This window comes from Sinohyriopsis cumingii, chromosome 3, assembly GCF_028554795.1.
Source record: "Sinohyriopsis cumingii isolate HCF-2022 chromosome 3, ASM2855479v2, whole genome shotgun sequence".
Taxonomy (NCBI): domain Eukaryota; kingdom Metazoa; phylum Mollusca; class Bivalvia; order Unionida; family Unionidae; genus Sinohyriopsis; species Sinohyriopsis cumingii.
In genome coordinates, this window is record NC_142963.1 from 51,279,013 (window position 1) to 51,297,152 (window position 18,140).

The following is an 18,140-nucleotide window of genomic DNA, read 5'->3' on the forward strand; positions in this document are numbered from 1 at the left end:
GATCATATTAGATAACAAAACTGTAAATTAACATTTTTCTTGTGGAATAAAAATATTTTTGGTTTTCATGGGTATACAGTGAACAGAATTTCTGTAAAAAGCGATAACACTACTTTGAAAATTCCCGATTTTTTAGTAAACCACAAAAATTGATTCCAATTAAAATAATTGAATTGACAGTAAAAGGCTTTAATCTCAGCTTTCAAATAGCCTGAGATAGACATATTTGACAAAGCTTAACCATATTTTCATGCTTAATAATTTCACACATTTATGCTGATAGTCACTCAGAAGACAACTTGAAACTATGGCAAAGTACACATAAGAGTATCATAACATATAAATGAACAGTGGAGCAGTTGTATCTTTCTGTGTATAATGTGGATACAAATACATAAACTGCATAAATGCTGGCAACTGAGGGTCAATGATGTATGCTTAAATTATAAGTACATGTACTGGTATAACAAACAGTATAGATCCTGATCTGCCAGCATTTTATGCAATGATAACCCTGACCAAGAAAGAATAAACTCTTGAGCATGAGATCTTATTTTGACCTATCACAAATAACATTACTTGTGAAAGCATATCACAAATAACATTACTTGTGAAAAATCACTTTTGATTGGCTGATAGCAAAAACTCTATTTGGGGCTCAAGCTTAAAGTTTTATGATACCCTGGCCTGATTCTGTAATCCAATGTAATGCCCATACTTGGTGATTAAGCCCACTCCCAAAATATGCGAAATATTTACTGTGGACAGCTTGATAATAAGGAAATATTTACTATGGACAGCTTGATAATAAGGAAATATTTACTATGGAGAGCTTGATAATAATGAAATATTTACTATGGACAGCTTGACAATAAGGAAATATTTATTATCGACAGCTTGATATTAAGGAAATATTTACTATGGACAGCTTGATAATAAGGAAATATTTACTATGGACAGCTTGATAATAAGGAAATATTTACTATGGACAGCTTGATAATAAGGAAATATTTACTATGGACAGCTTGACAGTAAGGAAATATTTACTATGGACAGCTTGATAATAAGGAAATATTTACTATGGAGAGCTTGATAATAAGGAAATATTTACTATGGACAGCTTGATAATATGGAAATATTTACTATGGACAGCTTGATAATAAGGATAACCCTCTGCACATGTAGGCTGGTTCTTGATTTATCATTGGAGAGATACTATAAATAAATTTATTTCATCTGTAGTCTAAAATCCTCTTGACACCAAGAAAAACTGGAGAACTCCTGCATAAGTGATTTTCTGCATCCCAGATATATAAAAAATTGCATTCAAATATGTGTGATTAAGTGTTTCTGAGCCCTCGCTTCATGTAGACTACAGATCTCTATCATTCTTTTGACCATATTGTGATTATGACCATTAATATATTGTTTTTATCATCATTTCTTCAGCATATTTTACATTACACTACCTTTACAGAGAGGAGGAGGAAGATACTAGAGTTAATGGGAAGGAGTGATGATGCAGCAAATTGGAACACACACAAGACTGTTGACTCGGCAAATTGGAACGCACACCTAAGACTAATGACTCAGCAAAGTGGAAAACACACAATGTTCATGAAACAGCTACTTGTCATACTAGAAAATTCATTGTTGCTGAATGCCTTATTATCTGACATGCAATAAAACGAAAACTATGCAGTAACTTTTGTTTTGAAAGATAGCTCAATATATATGCAGGGACATGTACATATATGGATTGGAACTCTCTTGTTTCCCGTGTTATATTGTGTTTGCCATAGTTTTGGTGTGAAGTGTCCAGGACAAGTGCACCATTGTGCTTCTTAAATGCTGTGAATTGTATACATTGTCAACCGTGCTGTTTAAATTCAGAATTTAGTAACACAACAAAGTTCAATCCTTTTCAGACTTGTAACTAATAAACAAGGTCTTGTGTCATTTGACATATTAGTTATGTCCCATGACATGTAGTAGCAAAAGTACCTTCCATTGTGGAGAAAGGTGCTTATTTCATGTGATGAATCGTTTACATTCTGAACCTTACTAATGGTCAAAATTTTAGGAAAAGTGTACCAGGTACCTGTCAGTCCTAATGATTAGTTACCTGGGCACATGATCGAAGGGAAATTATATTAAATGTGAACCTGAACGGCATTGTTTTAAGTTTTTACATGCCAACCCCCAGAGAGGTTCAAGTGTAATTAATTGTAATAAAAGTGGCAAAAATGCACAATTTGAGCATAAAAAGAGTATATATTACATGCCATAATTGCAGAACACTGTATGAAAAACATACTTTATTTTTGCTGCTTACCTGGATCTGCAATAAATTACAATTCTTGTCACAAATTGGCTAAATCCATGTGGATTAGCACAAGAATACAGACACAAAACAAAATGACAAATTATTTATACTCACATTCACTTTAACTAGTCTACATGTTTAACTTTTGTTGAAATGTTGCAAAGTCAAGCAACAAATTCTGAATTCTTTATTACATCACTACTGAATTCTTTTTTCAGAATTTGTAAAGTGCTATTGATTCATCCCTTTCCTGATGCAGCATGTCACTCAATTGAGCAGAATCCCTCTTCTTTAATATTTTTCAGTCCTTTTTCATCCACGAGTCACATTGATAAAGTCCATTTCACTTAATACTTGGTGCCATTCTTTTTTCCAATACAGACTGATCTGTTACTTAAGTAAGTATCAAACTATAATGAATCAGTACGCATGGTTTCAAATTCAAGAAACCCATCTGTCTTGTTGGAAACATGTCATGTACTGTTACTATATTTAGCAAATAAGAAAACTGTCTGACATACTTAGCCAAATGGTTGCACATGTAGAAAATATAAGATTAGTAGACAGAGGTCTACAATGGATGAATACACATCAGCCAGTAGTCACATGACATGAGCCTTGAACTGTAGTCATTATTCTGTGTCCCACTCCTGATATTGCCAGATATAATCTTTAATCTGAACTTTGAAATTTATTGTGTTTTTTTTTTAGATGAACTAAACGGTACCCTAAAGCTAATTTTATTACCTGGGTAATTATAAATGGTCAAGTACCTGGTTACCCATTTGACAGCTTTAACTGTTTAAACTTGGTAACCTAAATTTGACAATGCTGATCTTTTTCAAATTCTCGACTAATCAGCAATCTCTTGTATAGATTTACATGCTTTTATTTATGCCGTGTATCATACAAAACAAAAATACCTTATGTGGATAATGGTGATCTATCTAAACAAAGACCAGCCTTCAAGTTGTGAAGGTCTTTTCTTTTTTGACCAATTTTTTTTAACCAGAACTTCAATTTCATTTACAAAGAAACTACACAGATGATCAGAACTTTCAATAAGGTCAGCTACTTGTACTTATTTAAGTGATAAGGATTTTGTTTTAAAACAGGCAGCATCCATGCTCTTCATTTTTCATCTACTCCTTTCTTTTCACACCAGCTAATTGTTTCATATTGATAATCACATATTATTTCATTGGGAAATTGCAATAGTGATAAGTATTTCCAGTCCCTGTATGTACAAGTCCATATACAGTTAAAATGACATTTTTGTAAATATTTTCTTATTGTTTTAATTATAATAAAATCCAATGCCTTGGGGGTAATTTATGTACTTGTTATTGTAAATTCCAGAGTTTATCAGTAAAATAAGTCTTTGTTATACATGATAGTCCCAGTATTTAATAAACTTTGTTCAGCAGATGGCGAACAGCACCACATCTTTTTTCCTTCCTGTTGATGTTGATATCACAATATTGTATACACAGAAGAATATGATCCTTGATTTTCCAATGACTGTTTATTAAAACTTTTACCTCAAGTGCAAAGTTGATTATTTAACCAGTATTCTTAAAGACATAAAAGCTGTGTTAAAGTAGTCTTCATTGAACTTGTGCAAAATAATAGTAGTAGTTCATATATGGTTTATTTTAATACATTTATTACAGTTCTAAGTGTAACAATTAATCATCCCATATTTGTTTATTATATTGAAATTTTTACCCTGTTGTTATTCAATGATCATAATATTTACAAGATTTACTTCCCATCTTGAGGAAGCTTGTACATTTGGATAACTGTAAAGGGCAGTTCTTTCATAAGTACCAGAATGCACTAACTTAAATTAAAGGTACTTGCCAAAGATGAGAATAATCAGGCAAAATTTCATTGGGATCGCTGCCATTTTTTTATATTGAAGTAAATCCAGGGAGAAAACTTGTGGTGATGGGGGTGGGGAGTTACTGTAACACTCATGATCCAGGCATTTAGCTTGATTGCTTCCTGTTACTTCCATTTTTTTGATAAGATATTTGACTCTGACATTCTCAAGTTTTTATGTTATTTTTTTATACTCAGTCCAGACAGAAAACAGTACTGTATTTTTTGTATCTCTTTGGGCACTGTTTGTTTATGGACACCAGAATTTTGTTGCCAAAATAAAAATTTGATATCTTGTAATTTTCAGATATCATTAGAAAAGAATTTTATTTATAGACCGATGTTGCAGACACAGTTGTAGTTCTACAATTATAAGAAAACTGAAACCAATACTGCTTATTGAAAGTCGAGGAATCAATTCTTTATCATCAGAAATATCCTAAACAAGTTACACAAGGAATTCAACTTGACAAAAATTGGGAAAACCCACTATTGTTTAGCTCACTGATACTAATATAACAAATGACATTTGAAATATCCTCTTCTGTAGGGAAAGTCAATCATAAACTGATCAAAAGAATATGTCACCTGTTTTTGAAAGAGAAAATGTTTCAGGTCCAAGACTTCACCTTGAAAATTTGAACGCTTGTGGATAATACAAAAACCTGTCACATGTTGGAATTAGTTTCAGTGGATAATAACAAAAATAAAAATGAACAGATCCTTATTTCATGTGTTTTACACACACTCTATAAAATGGGAATGCCATTTTATTGCTGTCAGTCATATACATGCTTGGTACTGGAATGCACAGACTAGGATTGGTTCTTTGGCTCTGTTAGTAATAGTTATGACTTCCCTTTTTTTCAAACCCCACTACCACCACCATCACCACCAAAATGAACTACTACAGTAACTATGTGGAAAATTTACAGTCAAGATTTGTTCTATCATCTTGATTTTTTTTATGACAAATGATGTGATTAATCAAAATTATATTTTATGCAAATTTTCATGAATGATGTTAAGAGATTAATACATGACAGATTCGGTTTTGCTTCATGTGTGAAGTTTTGCTGGTCAGTATGCTTGCATTTTCATGTAGATTGAAATCAGCTAAATGAAGCAAGGTGAGGACTGTGATTTTCATTCATGAATTTACACATAAAATGCATTGACTTCACTGTGTGACTTGGGGAATCGCCTAACATTATGTATGGGTTTGGTTGCTTAGGCTTAGAATTGTTGCTCATTTATTTATTTAGGGACAATGAATTTAATATTTTGTTGATTGAAGAAAAAAGTAATTATTTTGAGCTTTCCAACTATACAGAAAATATAGTATTGTAAATAGTTGTTGAATTTTGAATAAGTATTTTTTAACACTGGAAGTATGTATTGAAATTTGTAGAGGAAATTAAAATGATTGATCCTAATGACTTTCCAGTGATTCAGTTTTTACAGAGTTTGAAATGTTATGTTTTAGTGAATGCCACATCAAAGGTCTGGGTACCAATAACTCTGATGTTGATACTGTTTTCATTTTTATTTCATGTTTGTAATGAACTATTCCAACACAAAATAGATGCTCAAAATATGAAATGAAATATGGCTTTTTTCTTTTACGTCTCATGAATTGATACCATCCAGATTAAAAGATTTTTTCAAGAGGTAAATTGATACAATTTTTTGATTTCTATGTAGAATCTTGCAGCATTTCAAGATCAGAATATTGCTAATATTTGTTAAAATGTATTCAAGAGTAGTCACATTTTAAATATAGTTTACTAATTTGTACATGTGTGCAATTTTGTGTGAGCTGTGCCATGGTAGAAGAAATGGAAAGTTTACTTACAGTACTTATAGATGTAGACCCTGTATTACTTGCAATGTATGGTCATGCTGTATATTGAAAAAAGTTTAATTTTTTAAATTTGAAGAGTGAACCTTGTGCATCAACTAGCAAGATCTAATGTGGAAATATTAGGATGTGATTCACTGACCATTAACTGTAGCATGTATACACCCGTATACTCCTAAAACAAGCACAAATAGTTAACACATTGTCCAGCATCTGTGACCATACAGGGAACACCTATAAAAATACCTTATAAACTCGCCTATAAATAGAGTCAAACTGCAAGCATCAGAAATCCTGATCTGCCATACCATAATGCACCTGCAGATCAGGGTCTGTGTTGTTTTTTTTCTCTACTGATTACTGCTGACAAACTGCACAGATCCAGATCTGCTGGTGCATGGTGTGACAACCAATCTGGTTCTGTGTAGTTTGCAGTTGAACTTGTTTTATAAGCAAATACATATGGTATGTGGAAATATATTTTTTTGGGCACTGACAGATTTAAACCTATGGCTTTACAAAATGCAGTACTAGTGGCTGATGCTTACATCTTAGGAGCCACATACTTCAAATATAACAAATAACAGGTACTGTTAAGTATGTAAATAGCTTTAAAATAAACTTACGCCATGAAAATTACCATGGCAGCTAGTCCAAATTCGACATTTGAATGTAATGTAAATGGTCTATCAGTATTAATAATACATTTTACCATTACAAATAAATTTTATTTCCTGTATGCATTTTTTATTGCTAAGTTTGGTTTTGTATTTCTTAGCTTAGATTCGTGCATTCTCATTGTGACTGTTGCCTGCGATATCGATGGTTCCATGACTACCAGAAGAAGCATGTGGATGACCAAATTCTTATAGAGTTAAACTTATCTAGAAGACCACTGTTTTGGGAGACCACCTGTCATTTACAACAACATTCTTTAAGCAGGGGTCACTAGAATGACCTTTATTAAGAGATCACCTTAATGGGAGACCATTTAAGTTAGCAGAAGGGGTGGTTAGATTTTTCGGTATTTTTGTTTGCTTTGAGTATGGTCAACCTGTTTCTAACAGTTAAATTCACAAAATCAATTATTATTTGTTAGATGTATATTAAGTTAGAAGGCTTTTTGGGACAGCTGCAAATTTTGACATCATTTCTTAAGTTGCTTTCAGGTCAGAAAATGTTGAGAATATAATATCATAGATGAAGACGATTCAAATGCTTTCTTTAATCATAATTCCTAATGAGTGCAGCTGTAGCATGGTTTGTTAGTTTTGCATTTTTCTTTTAATTTTACACAATGGAACATTTATAGTAACGTCTGTTTATCTATTTAAAAATTGTATTTGTGTCAATCATAGGTACCACATATACTCACTTATAAGTTGAATTAAAATGCAGCAACAAAGATCCTGATCTGCCATAGCATAATGCACCTGCAGACCAGGGTCTATGCTGCTCATTATACTGATTACTCCTAACAAACTGCACAGACCCAGATCTGATGGCACATTATGCAATGGCAGATCTGAGTTTACAGTATGCAGTTGGACTTATCTTATAAGTGAGTATATACAGTGTCCATTATTGCCTTTAATATGGCTGTAAATCAAGTAGAAATGACTTTAAAAGTACTAATGTTGACATTAGAAATGGAAATATTGTAAATGTTTACAAACATTATTTTCTTTCTGCAGTACAGTTACAAATAGATCCAACATGCTGTACTAAACCTTTTGTTTCTGTGTAGTCCATGGTTTAGGATAGTAGCTCCCAACTTTAACTGGTCACCAACAGGATCTCCCAAACCTCAGACTACTTTTCAGCATTAAAAATAAATCTAAAACAAATTTTTTCTGCTGACACCCCCCGAACAACACCCACCTCGATTTAGGTTACAACATGAGGTTTAGAACTGCTGGTTGAGAAGAACAAACACAACAGCTGTTATGCACTCTTAAGAAGATGTCTCAATGCATTCCTTATAAATGGACAAATTTCATTTCAAAATTATGTTGTCCAGCAAACTGACCTTTCACTGGAATATTAACTAGAGTAAAATCTCCCAGAATAAAGATTGTTGCATGTTTGCATCTTGGAATTGTTGTATGCATATATTAACAAGTTTCAGATACCAGGAAACATGCACAGCACGAGTTGTCTGATTTCTTAAATGGACTTGGCACTAAAAGATACTCTGATTATGGACAGCAAGAAACTTTGATCTTTGTGTACAAGATATGGTCATTAGGGAGGGAAGCAGATAAAGGTCATTCAGAATATTTTTATATTTAATACTGTTGTAAAGATTTTACCAGTGTCTGTATTGATGTTAGCAGATATCTTGCATTTGTCCTAAATTTAATCAGACACAAGGATGATTTCATTGCTGCAAAGTCATGGTGTCGATAAGCTAAAAGCTTGATTTTTCTCATGTAATTATTTGTTGGTGCGGATTACCTATATACTATTTTGAATGTAATAGCAAATGAAGCTGTCCAGATGCAAGTGTTACTGGCAAGTTAACAGATGGATACTTTTTTTTAACCATTGAGTGGGAAATAATTTTGTTTGATAATAAAGAGATTTAACAAGACAGCTCATTGTCATTATTCAAGTTTTGATGATTCATGTTTTGAAGAATTTTTTTTTCTTCCTTAATGTTTGTATCAAAATTGTACAAATTTCTCTGTTAGCAATATCAGTGTTTCTGCCACCCCAACACACCACCACCACGAAGATATGAAGGCAATATAGCCAATCCTTACAGAATTTTTATTGTTTTCTTTCTTTAAAATGTTAAGGTCTAGTTTCATCAAAGTAAACATAGAAAGTAAATTTTTTAATACCATTTTTTAAAGCATAATATTAACCACATCTGCTTGGTCATTTTGTTTTTTAAAATGTAAAATAGTATATTAAAACTGATTTTAAATAGCTACCTCCTACCCCACGAGGAAACAATTGAGTTTCAGTAAAAATAACCAAGATTTTCATTCTGTGCAAGAGACATCATTAATGCCACTCTTCATTCATCAATTACCACTGCTTATCTCAACTGGTAAGAATATATCTCAATGTCAACATTCATAACAAAATAAAAAAATCTAAGATTTTAAACAGCAACTGCTGACCTCGTGAGCTTATACAACCTAATTTCAGTAAAAACAAGTTGAGTTACCATTCATAGCATAACATGACTGGTCCCTATCTTTGTTCAGCAATTATCACTGCTTATCTCAACCAGTAATAATGTATTTTAATGTAAACTTTCAGGACATAAGTTGTAAATAGAAGACTACAATTTTGCATATCTTCAAATCTGGGCACTTATGGCTGATTTCTATTTTTAAAATACCAAATACCAAATCTCAGTACATTAGTTTAGATACATCTTTCAATTATTCGCCAAAACTACTGTTTACAGATCTTAAATGGTTTTACAATATTATGAAAAGATTGATTTTTACAGGCAGTTTGTGTACATAAATGTCTGCAAGGAGCTGCACCAAACAGGCCTTATTCAACATTTCACAAGTTGAGATCAACATCTCATGAAATTCTACATCCACCAAAATGAATCACAGAACAATTTTAGAAAAGCTTCCTATACTCGGGTACAGTTCTGCAAAACAAGCTTCCACTGCATGTAAAGTCTGCTGAAAATATTACAGTATTTAAGAAGAGACATGTACAAACAACTCACAGATTATAATAAAATGTAGCATTTTTAATACAAGTAAACGTATATTGAGAGACTAATGCTACCTGTTTTTTAGCGACCAGTATTTTTGGACACAATTGGGAGTTCTTCAAGACAGATTCTACTTTATGAAAAATATGTCAAATTAAATAGTAATTACTATTATCCTTTGTTATATTATCTTCTTAAGAGGGTCTCAGGTAAGAATAGTCCATGGCTAAATGTGTCACCCTCTATAAATAAATTATTTATTATTGGTCATTGTGATCATCATTTGAGGTTTTTTTTGGAGACCACACTTTTGGGAAGTAAGACAGCAATCACTTTTCCATTGGTGTTGTCATCTTCAACACTTATTTAAATTTACTATTAAAGTTTTTCATTTGCACATTTTTCCTAAACCTCATAGTAGCTTCTCATCATACTTGGCATGAATTATTACAAAGGTAAGACATTTCATTCTCATCATACTTGGCATGAATTATTACAAAGGTAAGACATTTCATTCTGCAACATACTTGGCATGAATTATTACAAAGGTAAGACATTTCATTCTGCAACATGCTTGGCATGAATTATTACAAAGGTAAGACATTTCATTCTCATCATACTTGGCATGAATTATTACAAAGGTAAGACATTTCATTCATATAATACTTGGCATGAATTATTACAAAGGTAAGGCATTTCATTCTGCAACATGCTTGGCATGAATTATTACAAAGGTAAGACATTTCATTCACATCATACTTGGCATGAATTATTACAAAGGTAAGACATTTCATTCACATCATACTTGGGATGAATTATTACAAAGGTAAGACATTTCATTCATATAATACTTGGCATGAATTATTACAAAGGTAAGGCATTTCATTCTGCAACATGCTTGGCATGAATTATTACAAAGGTAAGACATTTCATTCTTGTCATACTTTGCATGAATTATTACAAAGGTAAGACATTTCATTCTGCAACATGCTTGGCATGAATTATTACAAAGTTAAGACATTTAATTCACATCATACTTGGCATGAATTATTACAAAGGTAAGACATTTCATTCTGCAACATGCTTGGCATGAATTATTACAAAGATAAGACATTTCATTCTCATCGTACTTGGCATGAATTATTACAAAGGTAAGACATTTCATTCTGCAACATGCTTGGCATGAATTATTACTAAGGTAAGACATTTCATTCACATAATACTTGGCATGAATTATTACAATGATAAGACATTTCATTCTACAACATGCTTGGCAAAGGTAAGACCTTTCATTCTGCAACATGCGTGGCATAAATTATAAAGGTAAGACATTTCATTCTGCAACATACTTGGCATAAATTATAAAGGTAAGACATTTCATTTTGTAACGTGCTTGGCATAAATTATAAAGGTAAGACATTTCATTCTGCAACATGCTTGTTTGCCTCTTTGACTTCAGAAAAAATCTCAGGCATAAAATTGTGCATTAAGGTTTTGGTTAAAGTTTTTCGTTTGCTTTTATTTTCTAAATCCCTTAATTGATTTTGAGCTTTCTTGGTCATAGAACATAAGAGCTTATTGGAGTCCCTGTTATCCGTCATCCCATTGCTGCCTGCAATAGTTATCATTACTTGGCAGGCTGCCATGAAACTTGACACATTTGTTATCATATCAAGGTCAAGTTGGTCCTAAATGAAAACAGTGCTGTGCCAACATTCAGTATATCTAATTTGAAAATATTGTTATTGCTACATCACCTGAATGGATGGTTATATCTTAGGGTTTGAAATAAAAGACTTGTTATTATGTCCAGTTGGTCCTTAATGAAATGATGCCATTTTGACATCCTTTAAGGCTGACATTGCAATCATTTGCAACACCTAAATGGAAAACCATATCAACATGGGGTTTCCATAAAAAGACTTTTCATGGTGTCCACTTGGACCTGAATTAAAATAATGCTAATCTGACAGCCAGTATGACCACTGTGGTGACCGTCTTGAAAACTATGTTATAACTTTTTTTGAAATGCATGTCTGTATCAATGTGGTATTTTTACCAAATTATTTCTTATGATATCCAGTTGGACCTAAATGAAAATGGTACAGATCTTAGTCTATATGATTGCCTTCTTGAAAATCTTGTCACTACTCAAAATCTTATCACTCAAGAATGGCAGAGATGATTGTCACACCCAGCAGTTAAAATGAAGTGGAATAATCCTGGAATTCTTGAAATTCTTTTTTGCCACCAGAATTAACAATTGTGAAACCAACAATTCGTTCTGTGATGTAGTGGCTTACCCATTGTGCACTTGGGATTAAATGATCACACATTTTATACCAATGATTTGACTGTGTGGTCAATTTGCAGGTCCAGGCTTACTTCTTTTTATTCTTGCTTTCAAATGTGTTTGAGCTCTAGTTTAAATTCGTCTTCACCTTTATCATCAAATTTATGTTCCTGTTAGGATCTCAACCTACTTTCTGTGGTTTATTCATCTTCTGCTTGAAGTATGGGTTCATCTTGCGAGAATTATGTTGTGTCTACACATATTGCAATAAAGTGCAAAATTGTGGGTTCATGCTGGAATGACTGTTCTTATGAAAGCTGGGCTGCTTTGACCTACTTTCCAAGAACTAAGCAATATTGCTATGAGATCAAGTCTAGGCTCTTATTCCAAAATGTTACATTACCACCAAACCCAAAATGTGGGTTCCTGTTAGGATGAATTTGTGTTACACACCAAAACTGGGAAACTTTGACGCAGTTTTTTTAAATCTATATTTATTCATGGAAAAAGTGATAATTTGCAAGCACCAGCTGGTTAGGGGGCAGGGGCCATTTTTTATGTACAAATCTAATGCTGCAATCAGTGACCTAGTATAACAGTTTTTAAAAAAATCAAATACACAAGTGAGGTCAAAAAGGTCCATATCATTGGATACCTATATTAAAACAAAGCAGAAGAATATTATCCACTTGACCAGAGAAGTCAATGACAGTTCATAGGAGAAGAAGTTTAAACACTCCAACTCCAAATTTCTACCTGCAATTTTCATGTCCAGAGATCATTTTTGACAGCATGTGATGCTCACAGTGCAAACACAAGCCCTTTTCCTACATGACAGTTCTGCAAAACAGTGTGTACTAAACAGGCTGATGCAACTGAAAATAGTTGTCATGCAAGCCGATTTTGAGATATTCTACTTGCCCCAAATCCATGTATTTACTGCTATGGGAGTCTTGCTCTTCTTCCTAGCCAACTATTGGTATTTTACTATCAACATAACTGCAGAGTAACTATGAAAGGTGTACATGCCTGGCATTAATTTCAAGAACAACACAAGCCCAAAACATCCAGTTCACAAATATATCCATATCTTTAAATAGTAAACAATAATAGCTGAAAAAGTCACACCATAGCCTTAAGTTAAGAAATTTGCCAGGGGCCAATTTACAAAACTGGACCCTGCCACCTTAAAAACAACTCTACAGCTGTACATTGCAAGTCAGTTTATCAGATATCTGACATGCACATTAAACACAAAATGATGTCAAATGATATTGAATAAAACTCGGTCATGGAAGACAATGATACCATAAATAAGTTAACGATAATTTATCACTGACACATAAACCAACTTGATTAGGGAAGGCAATGATGTTTCAAAGACAAATAACATAGCATGTCTTTTATGATATGTGGCACTAACTCAACCTGACAGACATGATCCCCACTTTAATACACCTGGTTTTTATTAAAGATGGTGCACCAGTTAAATGGAGAACTGTGCAAAAATAGTTGGGAATGAAGATTTTGAAGTGCAGATGGAAAAAAGTGATGGATGAACAGAAATAAATATATATTCTGGGTGACTTTAAAAAAGATTTAATGAATGTTCAGACAAATACAATTTTGTTAAACTTCATAGATTATTTTGGAATTAATCATTAAATGAACCATCATGAGAAAAAAAATCACTCTAAAACTTGCAAAGATCACATGTATACAAATATGCAGGAAAACGTATCAAGCAAACCTATTCATATCTTATGTTGAAGTGATTATTTCCCCATTTTCCTTACAATGAAAATGGGCTTTGACAGATGACCAATCATGTACACATGTTTGGAAAGATTTGATGAGGGCCATTTAATTTGAAAGATGACATAGTTAGAATTGGAGTTTTCCAGTGTATGAACTACACAATTATCAAAAACTTAATACAAAATGGAATTTAATAATTGGATAATCAGAGTGAGAAATTGTACAGAGATGTATGGGGAGTACTTTGATGGGATGCACTGATGTACTATTTAATAAAAAGCTAATAAAGAACATTGTTGTAGATACAATAACATTCATTCATAACTTTTAAAGTAGCCCTTGTAAGATGTAAGTAACTACAGAAATATATCTTACCCACTCTGTCTAAACTTCTCCAAAAAAAACCCATGTCTTTGGTAGTTTTATGGTGTACTTATGAAACCAAAAAATGTTTTCACAGAACTAAATTGGGTTCAGGGACAATCACTCATGCAAGGTAGCCTTTTTATCTCCATGGGTGACCAATGGATTACAGCCCTTGATCTGGGGAAATTAGTTGGAGCGATATTTGTTGACATAGCAAGGACTTTTTACTGTGTATGCCACAATAAATTGAAGATACCAATGTGATGCAGCAGCAACAAAATGCTAACCTTTCCATGTGTCCTTGTAAATGCTAACCTTTCCATGTGTCCTTGTAAATGGGAACCTTTCCATGTGTCCTTGTAAATGGGAACCTTTCCATGTGTCCTTGTAAATGCTAACCTTTCCATGTGTCCTTGTAAATGGGAACCTTTCCATGTGTCCTTTTAAATGGGAACCTTTCCATGTGTCCTTGTAAATGTTAACCTTTCCATGTGTCCTTGTAAATGTTAACCTTTCCATGTGTCCTTGTAAATGTTAACCTTTCCATGTGTCCTTGTAAATGTTAACCTTTCCATGTGTCCTTGTAAATGGGAACCTTTCCATGTGTCCTTGTAAATGGGTACCTTTCCATGTGTCCTTGTAAATGGGAACCTTTCCATGTGTCCTTGTAAATGGGAACCTTTCCATGTGTCCTTGTAAATGCTAACCTTTTCATGTGTCCTTGTAAATGCTAACCTTTCCATATGTCCATGTAAATGGGAACCTTTCTTCACGTACTTGTAAATGGGAACCTTTCCATGTGTTCTTGTAAATGGGAACCTTTCCATGTGTCCTTGTAAATGGGAACCTTTCTTCGCGTCCTTGTAAATGGGAACCTTCCCATGTGTCCTTGTAAATGGGAACCTTTCCTCGTGTCCTTGTAAATGGGAACCTTTCCATGTGTCCTTGTAAATGGGAACCTTTCCATGTGTTCTTGTAAATGGGAACCTTTCTATGTGTCCTTGTAAATGGGAACCTTTCCATATGTCCTTGTAAATGGGAACCTTTCCATGTGTCCTTGTAAATGGGAACCTTTCCATGTCTCCTTGTAATGGGAACCTTTCCATGTCTCCTTGTGAATGGGAACCTTCCTGATAATGAGTCAATAACACGTTGAGTACCCAGGGATCTACACTGGGTCCATGCTGTTTCCTTCTATTCATAAATAATTTGCCTTAGAAAACTGGCAACTGCATTTCTGACTACTGATCTGTATGCAGAAGGCACACCACTGACTGATTTTAAAAAAAAAGTATACTAGTTGGAGTTAGATAGATCTTCATAGCAAAAATAAAAAAGTTATAATCAACCATATCTACATTACTGCAATGTTATCCAAACATGTCTGTCAGGAACATAAACAAATTATTCCATCTACAAGAAAAAAAGATGTGAACTTACCATTGATAGCACTGAGAAGATTCAGTATCTAATGAATAATATAAAATACTAAATGTAAATGTAAAGAAAGCTAAACCTTTCTATAAAATAATATCTTTTTTTTTAAAAATCACTCATGTATCTGCAGTAATTATTTCTTGTGAAAGAACAATACACCTAATTTAGGGTCTTTTTAAGGCAACCATATTATTTTTCCAAAGCTGAACAAAATACAGCTGTTCAAAAAATGTTTTCACTACGTAGGTTTTGTCATTTGGAAAAGTACTTCAAAGTTAAGAACTTAAACAACTTAAATATTATCTGATAATGAAAAGACGATACTCCTGTTTGGTAGTGACTTGTATCCCCATTATTTATAAACATTTCATTGCTTGCCTAATAATATTGTATAAATAATGTGTAAATAAGTCAGTTTTAGCAATTTATATGTACTTCTGGAAATATTGTAATCCCATGCAAATGTAATATGGTTTTATTTTGGTTATCACCATGTAATCAAAAATGTATACGCTGCTTTTTTAAACTTGAAAATATGCTTTCACTTTAACCATAGAAAATGCACAAAATCTCAAGACCAAATTTTAGAAATGGGGCATTGCTTTATAATAACCAAACTTAAGTCGTACAGACAAAACCAATTCAAATACATGACAAAAATTAGAGCTCATATTCTACTATCCAAATAATAATTTTAAAAAACATCCATAAAATCAGGTGGCATTTGTTTATATGCTTAGCATGAATCATGGTGGGTGATATTGTACCTAGACTTGCAAAATAGTTTACTACTAAAACTTTTTAACTATTGTGTATAAGTCTGTGTATAAGTTCTTGAGGCAGGGGAAGTAATTAAAACAGACTTCAAGGCAACTAAATGAGGTTACTTCCCTTCCCTTGCACCAACAACCAGCTTGTAGGCCACTAACATAATTCAGCATTTGACAGAACATTCAAGCAATCTCTAATACAAAAAAGATAACACTTTATCTTTGCTCTCGATAATTTTCATTCAAATAGTCTTTGGGATTCAAATTTTGTATTATATTAGATGTGTACTTAGCATAAGTTTAATGTACATGTATTTCATCTGTGAAGGTAGATACATGTAAATAGCTGTGTACTTTGTGTCCAGTCCTGAAAACTGCCATCTCTGCTGAAGTCTGGGATAAAAAGATACATTAATAAATAAAAATGTATCCTAATCATATATCCTTAATATAAGAAAACAAAAACAAAAACATTTGTTAAATGCTCCATTGTGTGCATTGCTGTGAGATTTCTTTTCCCTTGACCTGCCATTAACCTCTCAACAAATTTTGAAGTCTGACGGATCATTGCCACAAGCTGTTGTCAGCTATGGCCAAAAGTTTGTGTTTCCTTGCAAAAGTTTATTCAATTATGGCATGAGGAATAAATTATATTTGGCTTATTTTTGAAGATAGTACAAATTATTCTTTTAAGTATAGTTTGTGACCCGTAGTAATCTATGCAGTGATGGATATTCAATCGCAAATCCAAATGAATAACATTTATCAATGATGGGCAAACTTGACCTCTTTTTGTATGCCACTTCTAGAAATTGAACACAAGGCCACAGGCATGCCAAGTCAATGTTGGTTACCAGTCTTATTCATATTCCTTTAAAGAATTTCTTAATATTAAGATTATGCAGGTCCAACTGATGGCAAATATTTGATAGCCACTATCATTGTGATGAAGCTTTATTTTTATTCCAAAGTCTAGAGGTCAGCTTGTCCAGCTTTCCTATATACTTTTTGTTTCATTTAACATATGTACAATTAAACTTTCTGGTGCTTTTTATTTTACATTCCACTTCCATATTATCCCATTATAAAGTATATTTTTAACTCTTTTAGAATTATATATTTGGCTAGTTTTAATTTCTTTGCTTTGAAAGCAGTTGCAAATGTGAGATCTTCAACATTTGAGTCTGTTTGCTTCTATAACAACCAGTGATAAATATAAAATTCTCCACCTGGGAATTGACCCACTTTTCATGAGTATTAATGTTAGACCCATACATTAATGCTCCTATTCAATTACATGACAGTACATGTAAATGTGCCAGAGACATGGAGGAGTTCAACACAATAACCGAATAAAACAAGTAGAGCATAAAAAGATGTCACTGTGACCTGTGTTTGCAATTTGTGAATGGTAGCCCTTCAAGATAAATGCAACAATCAAGTTTCATGACTCAAGAAACAACAGGGTGAAATTATTTATTCAAATTATTATTCTCAGGAATTACAAGGTGCTGTATAATATTCTTTTGCAGAAACATTTAGAATTATTGTGAATTCAGACAAGAACATATTGGATTATATTACTGTGATTGACTAAAAGACTTTTAGCTCATCAGTACCTTCAGCACTGGATATCATTTCGAGCACCACTAGATATTTAAGTAGTACTTTATTCATTAGGACTGGTGACAGATCTTTTTGGGACTATTTGGGATTTAATTCACAATATTGCAATTTCTTTTTAAATTCTGACT

At 32.9% G+C, this 18,140-nt stretch overlaps 1 protein-coding gene across 2 annotated transcripts in view; it reads left to right on the plus strand.

Moving 5' to 3' along the window:
* LOC149802846 (uncharacterized) overlaps window positions 1-8,664 on the plus strand; it is a 155,748-nt gene extending 147,084 nt beyond the window's left edge. For both annotated transcript variants that reach the window (XM_089952302.1, XM_089952301.1), the window contains one exon: window positions 1,478-8,664. In XM_089952302.1, the coding sequence (XP_089808428.1) occupies window positions 1,478-1,517 (40 nt within the window). In that variant the 3' untranslated portion in view covers window positions 1,518-8,664. The remainder of the gene's footprint in view (window positions 1-1,477) is intronic.
* The last annotated feature ends 9,476 nt before the right edge of the window (window positions 8,665-18,140 follow it).